Raw genomic sequence first — 20,913 nt, forward strand, 5'->3', positions numbered from 1 at the left:
ATTGCATTTTGTTCAAATGTCTTATATTTTAAGGCTACACAGTGAGAAGGAATGTAAGACCTCAGGGATAAAAACGGTGATTTTTAGGAGAACATCTCTACAACTCAAATGCAATCTGCACCCAAAACGTGCATGAACAACATCAATAACAAAGTTCTGCAGTCATTGTGGTCACTTTTTGTTGACGTTATTGCAACTCCGTTCTCACGTCAAGAACACTTGTTGTGTATAATGACTCTTATTAGTATCATTAAGATAAGTAATACATTCCGTAGGGCGCGCCGAAAAGCGCGGGCACGGCCAGGCTCGGGCGCGGGAGCCCGGACGCGGCGGCGCCATACATAGCCGGGGGCGCATGCGCAGCAAAAGAGAAGGGCAGCGCAAGAGCAGCAGGCAGTACAGGTTTGGCAGCCAGCTTCAGCTTCTCCAGCTCGGCCTCATGTAGCCTCTTGGCTTTGGCACGTCGGTTCTGGAACCAGATCTTCACCTGGGTCTCGGTGAGGCTGAGCGAGCTGGAGAACTCAGCTCGCTCGGCTATGGACAGGTACTGCTTTTGGCGGAACTTGCGCTCTAGTGCCAGCAGTTGCGCCGTGGTGAAGGGGGTGCGCGGTTTGCGGTTGGTCTTGTGCTTGCGCAGGTTGCACGCAGTGGATGGACTCACAGCTCCTAAAAAGAACAAAACAAATTAGGGTTAGTTTGCAAATGTAAAACAATGACAAGAGTTCAATGCAAACGCTCAGGGTAGTTACCATGGACCATACTTTTCTACCACAAAATGACCTGAATTTAAAACTAATTTAAAACACAACTGTACAGGTAAATGGGTCTGAAGTCCTGTACTTGGTAACTGCGCCTTAACGCACACTACAGTAGTGGACAGTGCTGCATTTATTAAACCAAAAGTGACGGAAAGGGTTTGCAAAGCAATCCATTAGAAGAACTAGTCTCAAAGAATATTTAATAGGGGTTTGAATAATTTTGATCTGATTTTTTATAATTAACATTATATTTTAAACATGTTGCATAATTATGAAGATGTGTATTTAGTGCGTAATATGTAATAAATGTGGCATTCAACAAATTCTACAACTGCATTCGATATTAAAATTCAAACCTGTGAGCAACAGGCCTAAATTAAGTCTGAGACAAAGTGTTTTATAATAATAATCATAATAATAATTAGTTGCATTAGTTAAATTAGTTATCCTGTATAATAAGTTTAATATGCCATGCAATTACTAGAGAAACATTATTATTATTTTAAAAATATATAATAATTACAGGTGTATTGTAAGCGCACAGGCCCATTTAAGTAATTAATTACTTCACATCCAATAATTGGACCCAATTATTGGGCTATTATCATTCCAATACAAGCTGGCTGGCTTCTTACAACACTAGATCATCACTAACATACTTTATATAGGATAGGCCCATCAAAATAAACACTGTAAATATCTGCTTATACAGTCGTGTGCAAAAGTATAGACAATCGTAGTCAAATAAGTTTACTGGGAACAAACCTTAATATGACAATTTGTTCAGCACATTTCTTTTACTCATTACTAAGAAATCAGCATTGTTGTTTACTGATTTTGCCAACTGTTGCTGAATTTTTTTTAAATTGTTGTGGCTGAAACACATGAACTCGAAGGGGGCATCCCATCGAATTCATGTGTACCAGCCACAACAATTGCTAAATCACTTATATAAAGCAAATATGCTTCCACTTTTTTTGCAACAGGTAAGGAAAGGCCTTGGAAGAAACTTAGAAGAACTTGGTTTTAACAAATTCCAGAGGCCTGCACAGAGCCCTGACCTTAGCCCCACTGACCAGCTTTAGAATTAACTGGAACATCAATTGAGTCTCTCTTAGCCAACATCAGTGCATAGCCATACAAATTCTCTTTTGGCTGAATGGGCACAAATACCCACAGACATGCGTCAAAGTCTTCTGAAAAGCCTTCAGAACAGTGTCTGTTGTTATAGCTGAAAAGATCACATAGAGGAGGTCACTCTATTTTAATATCATTTGTTTTTTTGAAATGGGATGTCCAGTAAGCTGATCAGGTATCTTAATACTTTTGGTCATTTAGTGTGAAGAAAACTAAAGTGCAAAGTATTGTCTTCATAGCCTGGTACCAAAATATGAGCACATTAATTTACATTACATCACAGTTCTTGTATAATTTCTTTTTTGGACAAACTGATAGACTAATAATAGACTGAGCCAACAACACCAATGCAAACAACAATGTAAAACGTAATTATATTATAATCTAGATGCATTATAAAGAACCACCACTAATCAAACAAGCCACCCCAACATTTCTGAACAGCATTCTCAGTTCGATCAGAGGTTATGAAGCTTACTCTGAGGGGAAGAGAAGTTCGGGCTCTTCAGCCAAGTGCTCTGTTCCTTATCACTCGAATCTTCGCTCTCATCGTTCAGGCAGTCCGATGACACATGAGGAAAGTTTTCTGCTGAAACTTGACTTTTCTGTGTTAGGTAAGTCCTTGAATATTGACCCGGGTGCTCAGGGTAAGACACCGGGGGGGAGTAGTTGCTCCTGCAGGTGAATTTCTTGGATATAAGCGACTCGACGCTGAACGGATGGCGGCTGGCTTTGCTCTTCACCTCCTCCTCCACCACAGCTTCTTTAGCTCTGCTCTCCTCGCCTTCAGATTCCGTTTTCTCGTGGGACGAGGCTTCGAAATGACCGGGTCCCTTAGGAGAAGTCATGACGGGCTCATAGGGACGCGATGTTTCAGCATGTGTGTGTGTGTAGTCCGTTCCTAAAGGAAGCGCTTGATTCTCCCTCTTCCAACTTTTGTTTGACAGGCAGCGTCTCCAGCCACGGCTTCGCTTATAAGGCGGCGGCCTCACTGTTCCTCCTACCCAGCGCATCGGCCAATCAGATCACCACCAGAACTTGTTACGCATTCCCATTGGTCCTCATGCTCTGCCAAAAGACATCAAGAGGATATGTAGAAAAACGAGCAGTTAATCACAGGCGTCGTGCTGAGATGATGTATTGATGGCCTGAGGGCTGCCGACTCTTTGGAACACAAGCGGACCAATTTTAGCCCAATTAAACAGTGGGGAAGCTTAGAGAAAGACAGGCCTATCCATATCCAACTGTTGAATAGTCATTGAGTCAATGCACAAAGAACTGACTTAGTCCACGCAGTAACGCTTTAAAACAGATCATCAAAGTCAGGGAAGACAAAAGTCAATAACAAAAAGCTTGGAATTAGGGAAAATATTATGGTAACGCAGCTGGTAACAGCAAACACGTCTTGGGTAAAAAACAACCTCCAGGTCTGTGTGAGAAAAACCTGGAACAATTGAAAACAAACAATATAACACTGTAAGTTGATAAAATGCAACACAGTTTGTTTAACCGAGACTTTTAATTGAGGGAAAATGTCTTGGTAAGATGATACCAGTCTAGAAAACCGAGAAAACATAAAACACTTCAAGAAACAATGAAGGAAACTATTGCGGTGAGTCCATAACAGCAAACACGTTTAGGGAAAATAGTTTTCATCGTTACACAAATAGTGTTACCTTACCCATTTTTTATAATCGCATTGATCAAAATTTTACTTTTCAAATACAAATTAGAAAACAAAGGTCAATAAAAATGTGGCATCAGGAGAAGTATTATGGTAACATAGTTGGTAACAGATTTAATCATCTTAGATCGTTAAAAGACAAGAAAGCATAGGAATAAAATGTAAATAAATTAATAATATATCAACGAATAAGGCAAAGGAGCACAATAATAATAATAATAACAAAATAATAACAAAAACGTCTGTAAAAAAAAAAAATTCTAAGGAGCGCTGGGTCCTTCACTTCTGCAGCCACCAGGGCTTACAGTAACAATATGTAATATATCACTCATATCTATACTCACAAGTTCATAGTACAATAAAAAAGTGCAAGATGCAATAAATTATTCATATTTTTAATGTATATATTATATTTCACAATAACATATATGCATCACTTTTCTAAAGGGAATATTTTTAGTGCAAATAACTGCAATTTTTTTTCACTTTCATTTTTTCTGTTTCTACCTCCTTTTCATACTGCTGTAACAAGTTCATCTCCCCAAGGGGATCAATAAAGTCTTATCTTCTAGAAAATCAAAGAAATCTGATTTGTAAAAAAAATTATGAAATGATTTGTAGCCTATTAGTTTGTGAAAAAAAGCATTATGGTTACAAATGTAGTAAGCACGAGGTGCATATATATATATATATATATATATATATATATATATATATATATATATATATATATATATATATATATATAAATAAGGACGTGTTATATATATATATATATGTATATACTGTATATATATATATAAAAAACACGTCCTTATTTAGTATATATATATACTGTATATATAATATATATATAATATATATATATATACTGTATATTATATGTATATATATATATATACAGTATATATATATATATATATACACAGTATATATATATATATATATATATATATATATATATATATATACTGTATATTATATGTATATATATATATATACAGTATATATATATATATATATATATATATATATACAGTATATATATATATATATATATATATATATATATATATATATATATATATATATATATAAACCATTTGACCACATAAATGACATTTAGAAAAACACAAACGAAAAGAAGGTCAATGTTTAACGTTTTAATTAATGTTTTCTAATAAGATAAAATTTATGGTAAAATGGTAACGCGTTTTGCAACAGCAAATCCAAAGCAACAAATCTAGAAAACCAATTGAACATGTGTAAACTGTGTAAATGCATGAGGTGGTTATTAAGTGATTACATTTACACTGTCAACATAAAAACATATCTATAATAACACGTTTGCATGTAAACGTCAGGAAGCATGGAACAAACAGAAATCTACCCAAGCTGATGAAAACATATTTTAAAAAGTAAGTAGATGAAATGTAATCTTCTAGCAACTTACAGTATTAAATGTCAAGAAAGCAAAAAGTCTTATTTATAACAGATATCGAAAGAGATGGTGTCTATTACACTGAAAGAAAATAGTGTAATATGGTAATGCATTTGGCAAAATTAAATACATAAAAAAAAAAAAAAAAACAGATGAAGGCTGGTGTAAAAAATAAAGAAAACAAATAAAAACTCAGATATCTGAAAGTCAAGACAGCCTTTAAAAAACGAAGAAAACTCAGCGAAGCTTCACATAATGTTGTGTTCAAGAGTTCAAGAGAGTTCAAGAGAGGCTTTATTGTCATTTCAGCTGTATACAAGTACATACTGAAACGAAACGACGATCCTCCAGGACCAGGGTGCAACATAGAACAAAAAGTGCAAGACAATACAATATGTACACAATACAGATAAAAACAGTACAGTACAATAAATACAAAAGACATGTCTAATCTAAAATGTAATTAAGGGAGACAAGACTAGAGACAGTGGTGATGGCCAGTACATGGTACTGAGTAAATGATAGGTGAGGTAAAAAAAAAAGTTGTGTGTACTGTCTTGGTGTCCACAGCATTACCTACTGAAATGTACAACAGATATTACATTTATTAAAATGTGTCTCTTATCAAAACGTTGACAACAGCTTGAAAATAGTAGTGAAATTAAAATTATATTTCCTAACATATGACTTCTAATAATCAAATTTACCATATCATGTTATATTTAACTAAATAGAGACAGCTAAGCTGAATTCTACAGATGTTGTTAAAAAGACACTAAAAAAGATTTACATGTAAAGGAAAACGTTTGGCAAATGTCCTACTTTTAAAAAAATATTTTTAATGCCTTAAAACAGAAAAAATGTCTCTGTCTTCATGTCTCTGACTACATCCCCACGAATCAAAACGCATCTAGGAGGTCCAATATGTAGTCCAAATGCAGTTAAAGGAAAACCAATACTGAGGTGTTGCTAAAAAGGCAGATTAGAAGGTTGCTAAACAGTTATTACAATTCCTAAAAGTGTTTTGCATTCTTAAATTTGTAAAACGTTGCAAATGTCAGAATAAATAAAATTGGCCTATGTTGTTTTGTGATGGGAAAACTATTATTTGAATACAGTATATAATATAGTAATGCATCTGGGAAATAAAGCACCTCTGCCATTTATTTAAGAAACAATTCTTGGCTGATTCACATGCAGCAGATAAAGGAAATTGATTGGATAAGGCTGTTCACACCGCTTTACCTCAATTTAAGGCTTGTCATGGGCTTTTAAGGTTACAAAAGCTTCAGCTTAGAAGCCAACATGCATTCCTCGCTCTCTCTCTCTCTCTCTCTCTCTCTCTCTCGGCATTTAATAAGCCAGACGAGTTGCGTTTTGGAAGGCGCCAGGCAGGGCAGGATCAAAAGCGAAGCTACCTCAGGGAGAAAAAGGCAACAGTTAACTCCACTTAACCAATTGTCCTCCAAATATGCCATAGTCCAGTATAGCTCATAGCTCCGAGGCTACAGAGTTCAGAGAAGATTAACTATTTCCCTCCTGAACTTCAGCTCTGCACTGTAAAACTTAACTACTGTATTTAAAAAGTAACCAGACTGACTGGAATTAGATCAAGATCTTTAAAATACTTATTACATCTTACATTTTACTTATTGGTACTTATTACAGTGTACACAATAGACTTAGTGGCTATGGTTGTGTGAAGTGAACTCATCCAATTTGAAAGCTTTTTTGATAAGAAAATAAAAACAAAACAAATGTACTTTCCTTTTTGAAATAGATATAGTCTTTTTTTAGGCCTTACTTACAAAATAAGTTCTTAGTAAAATAGTCCTTAGGCCTGGTTGTGACAACGATTACGTAAAAATGGTTGATGAAAGAATGCTTTTTTCCTGGGCACCCTATAACATAAATACAGATTCGTTTAATACATTTGCTATTTACATACCTTCTACTGAGGTGTTATGGAAGACTGGTAAGCTACACTATACGCACATTAAATATGTGGACACCTGACCATCAGCTTGTTGAGTATACCATTTCGATATCAGTCAAAAGAGCATTTGCAGGTCAGGCACAATTGAATTCAATTGGGCCTTTCCCAAACTGTTGCCACAAAGTTGGAAGCATATAACTTATTTTATAAGGATTTCTTATATCTCATTATTATTTATAACTATAACTTATTTATAACTTATAACTAGGTATTATTTAGTTATTATTAATCCAAGCAGTGAGTTCCTTAAAGTATGAGCAACACTATGAGAACTATGGCTGCTAAGGTTGACAAGTTTACATTAGGCTAATATCATGATGTCATGGTGGTGAGGCTGCTGCTCAGCAACCAAGGGCCCTTAGTTTGATCATTACCTGCTGGTTTTGTATGTTTTTCACGTGAGTACTTGGGTCCTGATATATGCCTCAGTATCAATGTTACCTTTACACATATGCAAGTCACCCATGACATGGGCACTGATGCACCCCTATACCATAACTGATGTCTGCATTTGCACCTTTTGCTGCTATCAGTCTGGATGGTTCTTTTTGTTTATTGTTTTTGCATGTTCCAACATTTTTCAAGTGTGTTCCAGGCATCAGATATTGGGCACGAAGCAGATATTCACATTGGAAAGTTCACCAATTTATCCCACACCCATACATTTACCCGTTTACCTACAATTAGTGGCTTTAGTGTTTTCCAATTGTGGTACAAATATTATGAATACAGTGATGCAGTATTTTCCCCAAATTTTTCTGTCCAATTTAGTGTGAGCATTTAACCACCAAGTCAACAAAGCATATAGATGCATTACGGAACAATCTCAAAGCAAACCCCAGGAAGAATAATTTGAGTCTAAGTAAACATATATGCTGTGCCTCTTATAAAATGAATCTCAGCTGATGTATTTTGTTTCATAACATTCCCTCCTTAACTAACTACACACAGACACACACCCATCTGACACAGCATGAAAGTCTTTTGCTTTTTGTTAGATATCACATCACAGTTTGAAATAAGATTTACCCCTGAAGGTCAGGTCACAACAGGCCGCACAATTTACACAGGCAATAACGGCTCCTTTCACATGGAGTCTTTTCCAATTCGGTTTCAGGCTTGGATGAAACCACTCAGCCAGTTCATAAAAACTGGGGCCAAGGCAAATTTAGAACTGAAATGCCTAGCAAAAGTTCAAATGTTGGTGATTGTGCATGTCAGTCTCAATTTAATGAACTCCAGAGGCCCTACTGTGACAGTATGATGCCGTTTTTCTTTCTGTGTTTGGATTTATTAGAATATGAATTTGATTCCTTATACACGTCTGGTTTAGTTAAATCACTAGACCCTCCAGTTACTACCTTCCCACCATACATCAGCTCACTCTGTCAGTGGTGTGCGAACTTAAGGTGTTCAGATGATATTGGAGTACAATATTAAGCCTTGACAAAAATGACTTTATTACTGCATTAAATAATAAAAATAGACTTATCAGTAAGATTAAAATTAGGTAATATAAATGTATTAATCATTTTTAATACTTGAACTTCAGTTGTTCAACCGTAAAAACAGTGTGTTTAGAGAGTTACTGTTGCAGTAAAATAATTTACATACACGTTGTATTTTTTAATTTGTTTAAAGAATGAAAGAGTATTATTTACTTATCAACATTAACAACAAAATGAAATATTATTCTTTATATTAACATGAAAACATTGTCTTGTTGTGTTATCTGATGTCTGTCTGTGGTTCCTTCCTTTAAGAACTTAGATTTTACACTAAAGAACCATATGCAATTCGCAGTCACACCACAGACACAGAACAGCAAAGTATTTAAATGTCAGGAATCTCAGAACCTTAGGGATTTGTAAAAAACAGAAAACAGGTAATGGACAATTGTATTTCAAGGATAAATGGTTTAAAAGCAATGTCTTTACTGGATCGACTAATTTAATGGCATTCTTACAATTTTTAAAAATAAAATTAGCTACGAAGATCTTTTTACTATAGTTCTTTATTTGTAGTCCTCTTTTTAGACCAATTTTTGTGGAAAAAAAAAAAATATATGTATATAGCTATATTTTTTTTTCACTGTGAAAGATGTTAAAAGTTATTCAATTACAGAATAAAATACCTGTACTTCATTATTTAAGTGAAGCCTTATTTAAGAATTAATTATTTGCCATGTAAAACCAAAGCTGCAAATTTCTCATTTGTTCTATATTCAGACCCAGAAGCCAATTTAAAAATAACGTTTTCCTTTGTGATTGACAGGAAGGCAGGATGTATGCACACAAATGTTGTATTTACTCTTCCTCAAAGGAAGAAGGTGCCAGGGACATACTGCTGTTTCTACATTGAGAGCTACAGACTGACTACATGGCTCTGTCTCAAAAAAGAGAGCCAGCCAGGGAAGGTTTGTTTTCTCCCCATTCAGTTTCTCAGCAGGGAAAGGGCTGCCAAAAATGTTGTGAAACGGACGAGGGATCCTGAGAAGAAACTGCATTGATATGCATGTCTATTATTTCAGAACAGCTAGGAACAGTCATGTGTCTTTACTGAAAAGATAAAGAAAAGCTAACAGCATATAAATAGTTTGGCAGTGAACTGAAATGGATTCATCCTATAAACTAATTGTATATTTCACTGACTCATATTTTTCATATTTTCACATTTTAACTAAGGTAAATATTTTTTCCAGTGTATGTGTTAAACCAATAGTAAGATTAACAAAGTAACAAAGTAAATTCCTTGTAATTTTAAGTATATTTTCATATCATACAAAACAATATCATGACATATATCAAACAAAGCATATCAACCAGGTAATACCATCCCCATTGTAAAATATGGTGGTGGTAGCATAATGTTGTTAGTGCTTTTCTTCAGCAGATTTAACTAAGACTTATCTACACAGACTACAAGCTGTAGCTGCTGCCAAAGTTTGCTTAACCATGTACTGACAAGAGAGATATGTACTTATGAATTGTTTACATTTCAAGTTAGAATGTTTAAGTAAATACAGTTTTTCCCTTTGTGATTTTTACAGATAATTATGATTCAATTGTAAAATAGCAACAAATCACTGAATGCAGCAACCATATGTTCATAAATTGTACTTTTCTCAAGGTGCTGTGTAAATTGCTTTTAGTAGTTCTCAGTTTTCAGTATAGTTATGTGCATTTTTATACTAAATATTGCTGTGATAAAAAAACCCCATTAAAATTATAATAAATAGTGCATTCAGTGCTTTTTGTATTTTTATGTGAGAATCTATTGTAACTAAGCATGACCACATAATAAGTTTAATAGCAGGCCCTCCAGCAATTTCCACATTAAATTCCTGAGGCCAGGATCTAGCCAGGCAGCCCACACATCTCCAGTATCGTGGATTGGAAAGTGTGTGTGTGGTGTGTGTGTGTGTGTGAGAGAGAGAAAGAGTCAATGTATGTTTATTAGTGAAACAGAAGGAGAAAAGCTGAAGTTACACAATTTCTAAAACCAACCAGGAATGAACAAAAGAAGTACGTAGGTGTGTTTGTCTTCTTAAGTGCTTAATGGGCACACAACTTCATAGACTTTAGTGGCAATATGTTATTTCATACATGCTTTTGTGGCTGCCTAAATTAAACTAGAACCATTCAGTCAAATTCTTACCACAAGCTATTGTATAAATTGCAGTTAATTGCTGAGAATTACAGCTCAAAGTGTTTTTATTTCTGTCACAACAGATTTAAAAACTGTTAGGAAATTATCAGCTAAATAACTAAATATCTGCACATCCAACACTCAATTGTATTTTTATATGTAATTCAAATTGGCCTCTAATTATTTTTCTTTTTAAAAAGGTTTATTTGCATAAATTGTTTTGAATGTCAAACTGATCTTGGAGAGCTGATTTTGATACAATGTAGATTTTGTACAATTCACACAGGCAATAATGGCCCTCTTCATATGGAGTATTTTCCAATTCGATTCCAGGCTTCGATAACTTGGATTTTGTTTGGCGTTGGTGGCTAATGCACTAACTTACAACCAAGAAAATACACTTTAAGTCTTAACAGAGCCATTGGCCTGGTGGGCATTCAACTGCTTGTGTCTGAGTAAAATATGGCCAGATTAGAAATGACCTCCTTGCCCCTCAAATAGCATTAAAACAAAGAACTACTCAGAACATTTTACACAGCGTCATTATAAATACAAAGCTCTGTTAAAAAACTCTTTAATTTTGAATTGAACGCCCATCTTTTAGTAAACACCACAAAGAGAAAACAGTTAATGGAAATCCAAAAGTACTCATCTCTCTTGTGTAGTACTTGGTTATGCAACCATTGACAGTAATTATAGGCAGTAGCTTTGTTAGTCTTAGAAGCCTTAGAAATCTTTTATTTAAGTCTTTCCCTTTACAACATATGATTTAAAACCAACTGCTAGCCTATATGACGTATAGTTGAATTACAACATGATTAAACAATTGGTAACTCATTAACCATCCTTAATTTGCTTCAGCTGTGATGTGTTCAAGGTATTTTGCAACCATGGTGAAAACTAAGTTGCTGACAAAAGCTAAGAGAGGAGATTATTTTACTGCACCTAAAGAGCCATGGGTATGAAAAGATTTCCAAAACCTTTAACATTCCTAAAGACACATTTGAGAGTATTTTCCGGAGCTTCTAGACTTATAATTCAGCGGAAAACCTGCCTGGTTGTAGGGGAAAGCTCACAACTTTACCCAACGGCATTAGCATTTGTAATTACAAATGATACATTAGTTACTTTTCTTCATTGTAAAGAATCCTACAAAGATTCGACTCTGAAAAGATCCGACTCCCTGATTCCTGGCACGTCGGTTGAGATGAGTCAGCTTTCGAGTCGATTCATTGCTCATAAACTGATTCAGTTCACGCAAGAACGGCGGTTTAGCCGAAGTTTAGCAGTTTTAGCTCTATAAACTGTCAGTTGTTTATCACGAATGTTTAAATTAGTTTAAGGCAACACATAAACTATAAATGTGACATCGAATTGGTATAAGTTTGTGGCCAAGACACCTTCAGTTGGTGAGTCATTCACAACAGTTGTGTTTTACACTTATCTAGTTCAAATACTGAATTTGCAAACCGTGTATTTTTGGGCCCTCATGAACATTAGGCCCTTTCTTGAACCTTAATTTAACTGACAAAAGGAGAAAAAGATTACTTAATATTTTGTAGGACCGACTTGATTTTATTTAAGTTGGGACAGGGGCAAAATAAGGGTGAAAGGTTTATAGAATATTCAAGCAAAACCATTTAAAAACATTCCACAATAAGCAGATGAACTGATAACAGGTGAGGCCATCATGACCAAATACTTGGTCTTTGTGAGCAAATCTGGTTTGTGCCAAGCTCTGAGCCCTTAGTTGGCATTACTACTGTGATGAATATAGTTACTTGGTTATAGGATGCTTCGAAAAACTGTTGTTGCTTACCACAGGTCACCTCTGCATCAATAAATGCAACCTGAAACACACCCATATGGGTATGGCGAACATGCAAAACGTCTTGCATGTTTATATATTATATAGCCAATGGTATGTGGACATCTGATCTGACTTTGAGCATTTTGGACATTCATTTCCAAATCCATGGTCAGCGTGTACAGCTTTACAGCCTCTACTCTTCTGAAAAGTGTTTCCACATGATTTGTAGTGATTCTGTGGGAATCTGTGTCCATTCAGTCAATAAACGTTTGTAAGGTCACACACTTTTTTGTGTGGAAATGCCTGGGTGGCAGCCAAAGTTTTAAAAAAAATACTAAAAGGTGTGAAGTTCAGGGCTCTGTAAGGCCACTGAAGCTCCATCACAAGCTCCAAACTTGTCAAACCATGTCTTTATGTACATAAAGGCCTTCCCAAACTGTTGCCTCAAAGCTGAAAAATATAATTTATTTTACCAATTTTTTACATTTGTTTGCACAGTGATGGCTAAAACACACAACTGGCAATATAGCTTAGGTAGGGATATTATTTGCCTGTTCAGGGAGACTTTAAATAGCATTAGCTGAATCCTCAGACCTGACCGTATCAGAGATGAGTTATATCTACTGTCGGTTTGATCTCCACTCCAGATCAACAATCATTTTCAAGTCATAAATGACTCTTCATGAGATTTGATACCCAACCATGAATTAAGGTCCTTCCAGGGTCAGTCTTACTGTCACAAATCGTTTGATGTCAAGACATGCTAAGTGGTCATGAAAGGATATTATAGGTGTGCACAACGAGGCCTCTAGTGACCTAAAATTGAGCGCAATTTGGAAACTTTGTTCATAGACTTCTTAGTGAACAGGATATGAAAAGGAGAGTCTGATATTTGATATTTGAATAGTGGATTGAGGATCTATCTGGCTCTGCAATGCCTCATATTAAACTTAAGCTCAATTATCTTGGCTCAATTGTCACTTCCTAACTTCTTAGAATATTATGATTTTATAGACATGGACAGTCCATCATTGTGTAGTGATCTTTTACAATGCAAGGTGGATTTCAAAGGTTTGTGAACGCATAAAATCTAAACACTTCTTTTAAAAGTAGTTCTGCTAGGCTCTTTCAAACACGTATTCCAAGTGTCATGTGGCTTAGCACTCGGCAAGCTGCAGCCTGTGAGCTTTTTAATTTTACAAATACAGTATGTACAAAAGATGTATGTATGTTTGAGCTGTTATTGCTCATAGACAGCTATTTACACTTGACTGGGACAGCTCTAGTATGACAGACATTTGAGAGAAAATGTAAACACTGACTACCCCATACTTTTGACCATGTAGAAAGGAACCACAACTAAATCTGGAGCCAAGAAATTTTTTACGTCTTACCATATAACCAGAATTCCTGCATGTCTTGAGATTAGAAGCAGTTTAGAACTGTTTTATCCAAATTTCCATCTGATGTCAGATAATTACATGGTCAGCAGAGGTTGGGCCATGAATATAAATCTGTGTTCTTGGTTGCCCCCAGATTACAATTTGAAATTCCTCCCATGAAAGAGCTGTCCACCAGGGGGTCGAACAGTTAAAAGAGACTTTGAATAAACACTCTTTGGCCCCTCTTAATGTGAATAGAAGGGGAGGTGCAGGGAGGAAAAGAGACTCTTATGCTGATCTGAGCTCAGCCGAAAAGGAACCTTAACTTGCACTGGAGAAGTCTTCGAGCTGATCTCAGAACAGCATGATACGACCAGTTGTGACATGCCGAGAGGGTGCAAAGGGCTTTTAAAAACACGCACAGGACGTGAGGCAGGAGGCCGGAGCCATGGTATCTGGGCAGATGTCTGCCTCATATAGTTGACCGTAATGGCAGGTCAGTGTTTGAGTTTCTTTCATGACAAATTAAATCAAAACAAAGTTTCTGGTCAGTCTTTATCCAGAACGTGTTTTTGTGGAATAATGGTAATGTAAACCCATTTAAGGTTTTGATCACAATAACTAGTTAAGGTTTACAGAAGTCTGTAGTCAGTGGTTGTTTCAATAGGATCTCCTAATTTCCTAACATGACATATGCCATTCATCTCAGTCTATTCTCTCGGTCAGATTCCCCTGGGCCGAAGAAGGCATGCGGGAAAAAGACAGAGGAATGAGCTCACGAGAGACAGAGGCTTTTGTTGACTCAAATGAGCTAGAAAACACAATTGCACTTTTTCCAACAGTGAAAATGGACTGCAGGGCATTGTAAATGAAACGTTTGGGAAATGCCCCAGAGGCGTAGGGCTCTCGCTGTGTAGCGAGAATAGGGAAGCACTGTGGGGAGGGGCAGGAGGAAGATCACAGGGCCTTTTAAGCCGACATTAAGGAGAAGCTGCAGGTAATTGGCTTGTTGCATTTCAAAGCCTCTTCAGAAGTGAATCATTAATAGACAGGTAATTAGCACAAACTAAGAGGAATTGATTTTGCAGATTAGCCGCCAATGAGTAGCTTTTCAGGTTTGCACAGGTTCGAGTCGAGCAGTGACTGAAATGTGCAAGCTGCCACCTTCAAATGCAAACGGAAAACAAAAACAAACAATAGCACTAAAGACAACAATGCAGAATGTTTTCTTGTTAAGCTAAGCTGTATTTTTTTTATTTCATTTGAAATTAGTGCTTCTCTGTACATTTTTAATTCCTATTAACAACTTTTAGAAATAAAAAACTAAAAATATGAAACCAACCAAAAATCCTTTGGAGATTAAAAAAGCTTGAAGACCACAAGACAAATAAATAAACACCAATATGGTTAATTATTAAAAACAAAAATAAGCAAAAAAAATAGATTTTTTTGGAGGTAAGAAATACTAAAATATTCTTATTAATAATAATAACAATAATAATAGTAATAATAATAATAATAATAATAATAACCTTTAATTTGTTCAAATCATTTGGATGACTTTAATCATTCAGATTTGTAATACAACATGCTACCATTACGATTACAATTCTATATTTAGTTTATTCATGAGCTAAAAATAAATTTTGGATCAAGGTCTTCCTGTCAGGGTCATGGTGGGTCCAGTGCCACTCGAAATACCCACAGCGTAGGAATAAACAATGGACAGGGTTCCTGTCTATTACACGGCGAAACAGAACATCCAACAGAACAAGCATCATGTTGTTACCCAACTTTACATCAAACAGACCAGCAGTAGGTTTTAAGATCTGTCCACCTGTCCATCTATCCAACTATGTTTCTCAGTTGTACATCCAGTGACCCTCTGATTACTAGTCCAGTATCTTAACTGCCAATCTACCACCATCACTGTTTTTGTGTTGACATTATTTCTGCTGTTTGCTTTACCTCAGTTCTGACAACCTGATTATCCAGTCCGCTTTAGATCTTGAAAAATATCAAAAGGGACAAATCAATTAGTTGGCTGCTTTTGTTTGAAAACTTTTTTATGCTGTCATTAGCTAATCTCTACTTGTAAATACAAGTGTGAACGATGAATGCAGGCCATCGGTTCCCACACTAGTCATGGCCTGTGGCTGTGCTCCTTACTGCTGCTCTCTCGCTTGGCATCTGTTGCGTATGGTTCTTCTTTAGCCCATACATGCATTCTAATGATCCGGTCATGCTGGGGTATTCTTTTCCTCTGGGTTGCCATTGGTATCTATACTCTCTGAGTGCATATTTGTCATTTGCTGGTTTTCTGTCTCTTGTCTGTCTTTCACTAATTTTGGACTTTTGTTTCATGCTCCTTAGTGAAATGAGCTGTGACGGAAGATAAAAGCCAGCGAGACAAAGAAAGAAAGAAAGAAAGACATTCTTGTGTAAGTAGTAAATCAAGGAGACTGGGCTTTCAGTCACCACTTATTTGAGAGGCTTCACTGGATATAAAAGGCATCTTCAAGACAAGATTACAGGTGTATTCTTGAGGAACAAAATGACCTGGACTTTAGCCAATCTTGATTGGCTACTACAGGCACAAAGAAGAGAGGCTGATGCAAAAAAAATCCCAAATAAGAGTAGTGAGGAAGGGAAGGACCATACTGACCGAAAAGGAAAGAGAGATATAAGTGATTTTTAGTTCCAGAATCTTGATGGGTCTTCACATTCTCATTCTCCAGGCTTGGCACTGGGCTGCTGTTACTAAGTGGCCTGTGGTGAGAAGCCCTGCATCCTCTTTTTTTCCTCTCAGCTGGGCGTCGAGGCTAACAGCTCTGGCAGCTGCTTTGCTCTCTATTCGCCCCAAAAGGCCCATAGTTCTCTCACTGCAGGTGAGTTTCTACTGAAAGGATCTCTCTCTTTCTTGCTCGCTTATTTTCTTGCTCGCCCATTGTGAATAGTACAGGAACTTTTGGTACTAGAAAACCAGAAATGGGCTTTTTTCAATAATCACTTGTCTATTAACAAATAACTAAAGTACGCCATGTGACAATGCATTGTGATGCAAAGACATAATGATTTTCGTTTCTGATAGCGCTAGCCCACTACCGCTGGGATCCAGGGTTTAAATCCCCAGAGGTGCCTATGGCAAATTGAGCATCTGTGTCTGAAGGGTGGTGGCCAGTGCCCCACATTGGAATCACATCTAGTCCGGGTGTGTTACCGCACTGACCTGGTGATTCCGGAGAAACCAGACCCTCCCTGATCCTGATCTGGATAAAATAGTGTTAAAAAGATTTAATACTTATGATATAAGGTGCATTAGTTCCTTTAAATCTTCTAAATTTCATGATGTTGCACTATTTGAACACCACAGATTGCAATAAACATAGCCCACCAAGTCAGATGACCACATACTTACTGGGATTACCCATGATTAAAAGTTCTCCATGTGCTAATGTATTTCTTTTCATTTAGTTTTTTTTATGTCGACATGTCCAATTCCCCTCTTTGCATTGTCGACCTCTGCTTTACGGATGACAACTATTCTGGCCAAGAAGACTGGAGCCTAGCACACACCCCTTTTGAGTTTATTTAAACCATCAGGCTTGTCTTTTCACCAGCCAGCACAGAGGAAAACACTAGACTCAGTTATTCCTCCACCACTCATGCATGCACCTTGAACAGGCAGTAAATCTGGTCTCAATGCAGCGGCAATAAGACAATACCTTATTCGGCCCTCTGTCCATCAGACATGAGCGACTTTGTCTGTAGAGTGCCCGTCCATTCTGGTGGTGGTGGGCTAGAGTAATAGAGTAATAGACAGCTGCGCTGTGTTTCTCAGGTTGATGATTTTGGACATTTTGTTGCTTTGACAGGTCTTGGTGTATTTTTATGTATCAAACATTGTTCTCAGTAAACATTTTCTCTCTCTGTTATAAATGATCTACAGTCTAAGAACACCATACTTATAATATCTAATAATAATAATTATTATAATATAACAATGATAATAAATAATATGTATTATAATATAGAGTATGAGTAAGATTAGTAAGATCTAATAAGATCCAGTAAGATTAGTAATTAGATTTTAGTAGGAAGTGCAGGATTAGTTTTTATTTGTGTACTGAATAAAAAGGTGAGCTCTGGTTTCCTCCCAGATCACAAAAACATGCACGTCGCTGGGTAAACTGGCCTTCCTAAAGAATCCCTGTGTTTTCCAGTAAATGTGTAAGTGTGTATAATAGAGTAGCATTCCCACCACATGTGTCCAGTGTTTTCGCGATAGGCTTTCAGTGCTTCCTGGTCAGGATAAAGCATTTACCTAATGATAATAATAGTAATAATAATAATAAGATGATGAAGAAGAAGAAAATGCCTTTATTTGCCATATATACATATACACATGTACAGTACATTGAAATTTTGTTTGGAAGCTGGGGTCAGAGCGCAGTGTCAGCCATTGTACGGCGCCCCTGGAGCAGAAAGGGTTAAGGGCCTTGCTCAAGGGCCCAACAGTGCCTGCATAGCAGAGCCTGGATTTGAACCAACAATCTTCTGATTGATAGCCCAGAGCTCTACCCACTTGGCTACCACTGTCACTGTAATAAATATATAATGGAGAGAGACCAAATGTTTCAACATGGTCCTAAAGCCTGCTTCAGACCGGTTTACAGTATAGAAGTGCACAGGAGTCACTAGTTAAGATCAATCATTGTTACTGATATAGATTTAGGAGGCCATACTACCAAGTGAAATGACAACGTAGTATTTTCTACACATCTGAATTGATAATCTGAGTTGCCGAATGTATACAATAAACCTCTGAAAGAACTCAGTCACCAGATGAAATACCGCAGTCTCAAAACAGCCATGACATGCTTGTTCCTTTCAAGTTTATGTAAACCTCCGACCAACCTTCAACTGCATCTCAGTTCTTTTAAAGTGGTTTGCTTAGTTTACTATCACGCCGGCTGTATTACAAATATGATCTTGCTGTTGTTTTGGCCTTTAAGACTATATTTAGCCCGCCGCTTTTGCACACCACCTCCCTAAAAAGGTTCCTCTCTGTTTTCCTCTTGGAATGCTGCCTGGCTGGACTATCTATTCATTTAGTTACTTAAATGTAATTGCTCCCCCTTCCCCACCCTTTGAAGCCACTGAGAGGCAAATGATTTGTTTCGCCCTAGGGCTGGTAGTGGCCACATACTCATCCACACACACACGCTTCCATCCTCTGTCCCCCCCACCCCCCGTCCCTAAGGGTTGACACTGTCGGCCTGCCCAGCAAGAGGGCAGCTCTCATACAGAGAAGAAATAATAGAGCATGGGCAGCTCAATTTCGCCCCCTTTTCATCCTCTTCTTTTTAACTTTTATTAACAACAGCTTCAGCTTCGAAAAGGGTGTGGGGTAGTGGGCTTTTTCGGGGTGGCTGGACAGCGGTGCTCCTTGTCATAGACGCAGCAGAGAAAGGGTGTATGAGCATATCGTAGCATTTAGCAGGACCGTGCAGTTTTGAACAGCTTTAGGGTACATGAGATCTGGACTTTAAAGAACACTAGACAATAGTCAGTTTGGGTGAGGCGTCAAAAAGATCTGAGGTAATTACTTGAAATTGTGTACGATCCTTAAGGGGATTCGGGCTGCTGAGATAAAATTTTTGTCGGTTTACACAGACAAACTGACAAAAATCTTGCTAGGCATCTTTTTGGTTTCTTCATATACTTTAACACTGTGGCAGGGCTAGTGCCTCATATCAGGGCTGTTTCTTGGTTTAAGTGGTGTAAGTGGCTATTTCTTGGGAATGGGGGTTGGGGTGGGTGGTGCTGTTTTTTTGTACATTGTTCCAAAAGTGTTCTGATATTGGGAACTGATCATTAAGTTTTCCACTTTGAATCCATATATATTAAATCAGGCCACATTTTCACATGCTCTCCTGTTGGTGTAGTTAGTTTCGCATTAGCTGGTGTTACAGTTGTTGTAGACTAAAGCCAAACCGACGTTAGGTTATAGTTCACTGTACATTTGATTACAATAATATTAGATCTTAGTTACACTTATGTCCATATACTTGTTGGTGTTAGGCCTAGTATTTCTGCACTTCTCACCGCTTACGAGCTGAGCATGCAGTTCTGAACATTGTTTTGGCTAGTTTTGTTCTTGTTGATCAAAACTCTTCTTCTCTCTAAAACTTTCTCATGTAGTTTAGCCATCACATACACACACTCTCTCTCTCTCTCTCTCTCTCTCTCTCTCTCTCTCTCTCTCTCTCTCTCTCTCACACACACACACTTTTCTTGTGTTTATAAAAACTCTGTTTTCTTTCAATAAACAGAGGCATTCATACTTTGACTTGGTGTCTTGTCTGGGTGCTTTCCCTGTGCACGAGATTCAACAAATGATTCTTCTTCTGGTTAAGTTCTTTCTATTAGCTCAAGGGACAGGAATTTGGGTGACTGAGTAAAAACCTAACAAATAATTTATGTTTTCTTTGGATATACCATAAATGTTCAATAGGGCGACACGGTGGCTCGGTTGGCAGCATTGTCGCCTCACAGCAAGAAGGTCCTGGGTTTGATTCCCAGGTCGAGTGATCCGGGTCCTTTCTGTGTGGAGTTTGCATATTCTCTCTGTGTCTGCGTGGGTTTCCTCCAGGCGCTCCGCTTTCCTCCTACAGTCCAAAGACATGCAAATGAGGTGAATTGGAGATACAAAATTGTCCATGACTGTGTTCGACATTAAAAACTTGAACTGATGAATCTTGTGTAACCAATATTATTATCTGTCCTGTCATGAATGTAACCAAAGTGTGTAAAACATGATATTAAAATCCTAATAAATAAATGTTTACTAATGTCTAATTAGCAAAGTACAAAACCTTACATTTCAGCAATAATTACATTACATTTTCATCATTTAGCAGACACTTTTATTCAAAGCCTTGCTCAATGGCCCAACAATAGTAATCTGGCAGTGGTGGGGTTTGAACCAGCAACTTCCAGCTTACTAGTCCAGTACCTTGACCGCTAGGCTACAGCTGCCCTACAATACTTATCC

General features: G+C 37.0%; 1 protein-coding gene across 1 annotated transcript; it reads right to left on the reverse strand.

Moving 5' to 3' along the window:
- Window positions 1-250: 250 nt before the first annotated feature.
- On the reverse strand, window positions 251-2,743 carry msx1b (muscle segment homeobox 1b). The gene is made up of 2 exons (XM_063010568.1): window positions 2,374-2,743; window positions 251-666 (listed from the first exon to the last, which is right to left on the reverse strand). Exons 1-2 carry the CDS (start codon window positions 2,741-2,743, stop codon window positions 251-253), a joined length of 786 nt encoding a protein of 261 aa, XP_062866638.1.
- Window positions 2,744-20,913: the final 18,170 nt, after the last annotated feature.

The sequence above is a fragment of the Trichomycterus rosablanca genome, chromosome 15 (assembly GCF_030014385.1).
Source record: "Trichomycterus rosablanca isolate fTriRos1 chromosome 15, fTriRos1.hap1, whole genome shotgun sequence".
NCBI lineage: Eukaryota > Metazoa > Chordata > Actinopteri > Siluriformes > Trichomycteridae > Trichomycterus > Trichomycterus rosablanca.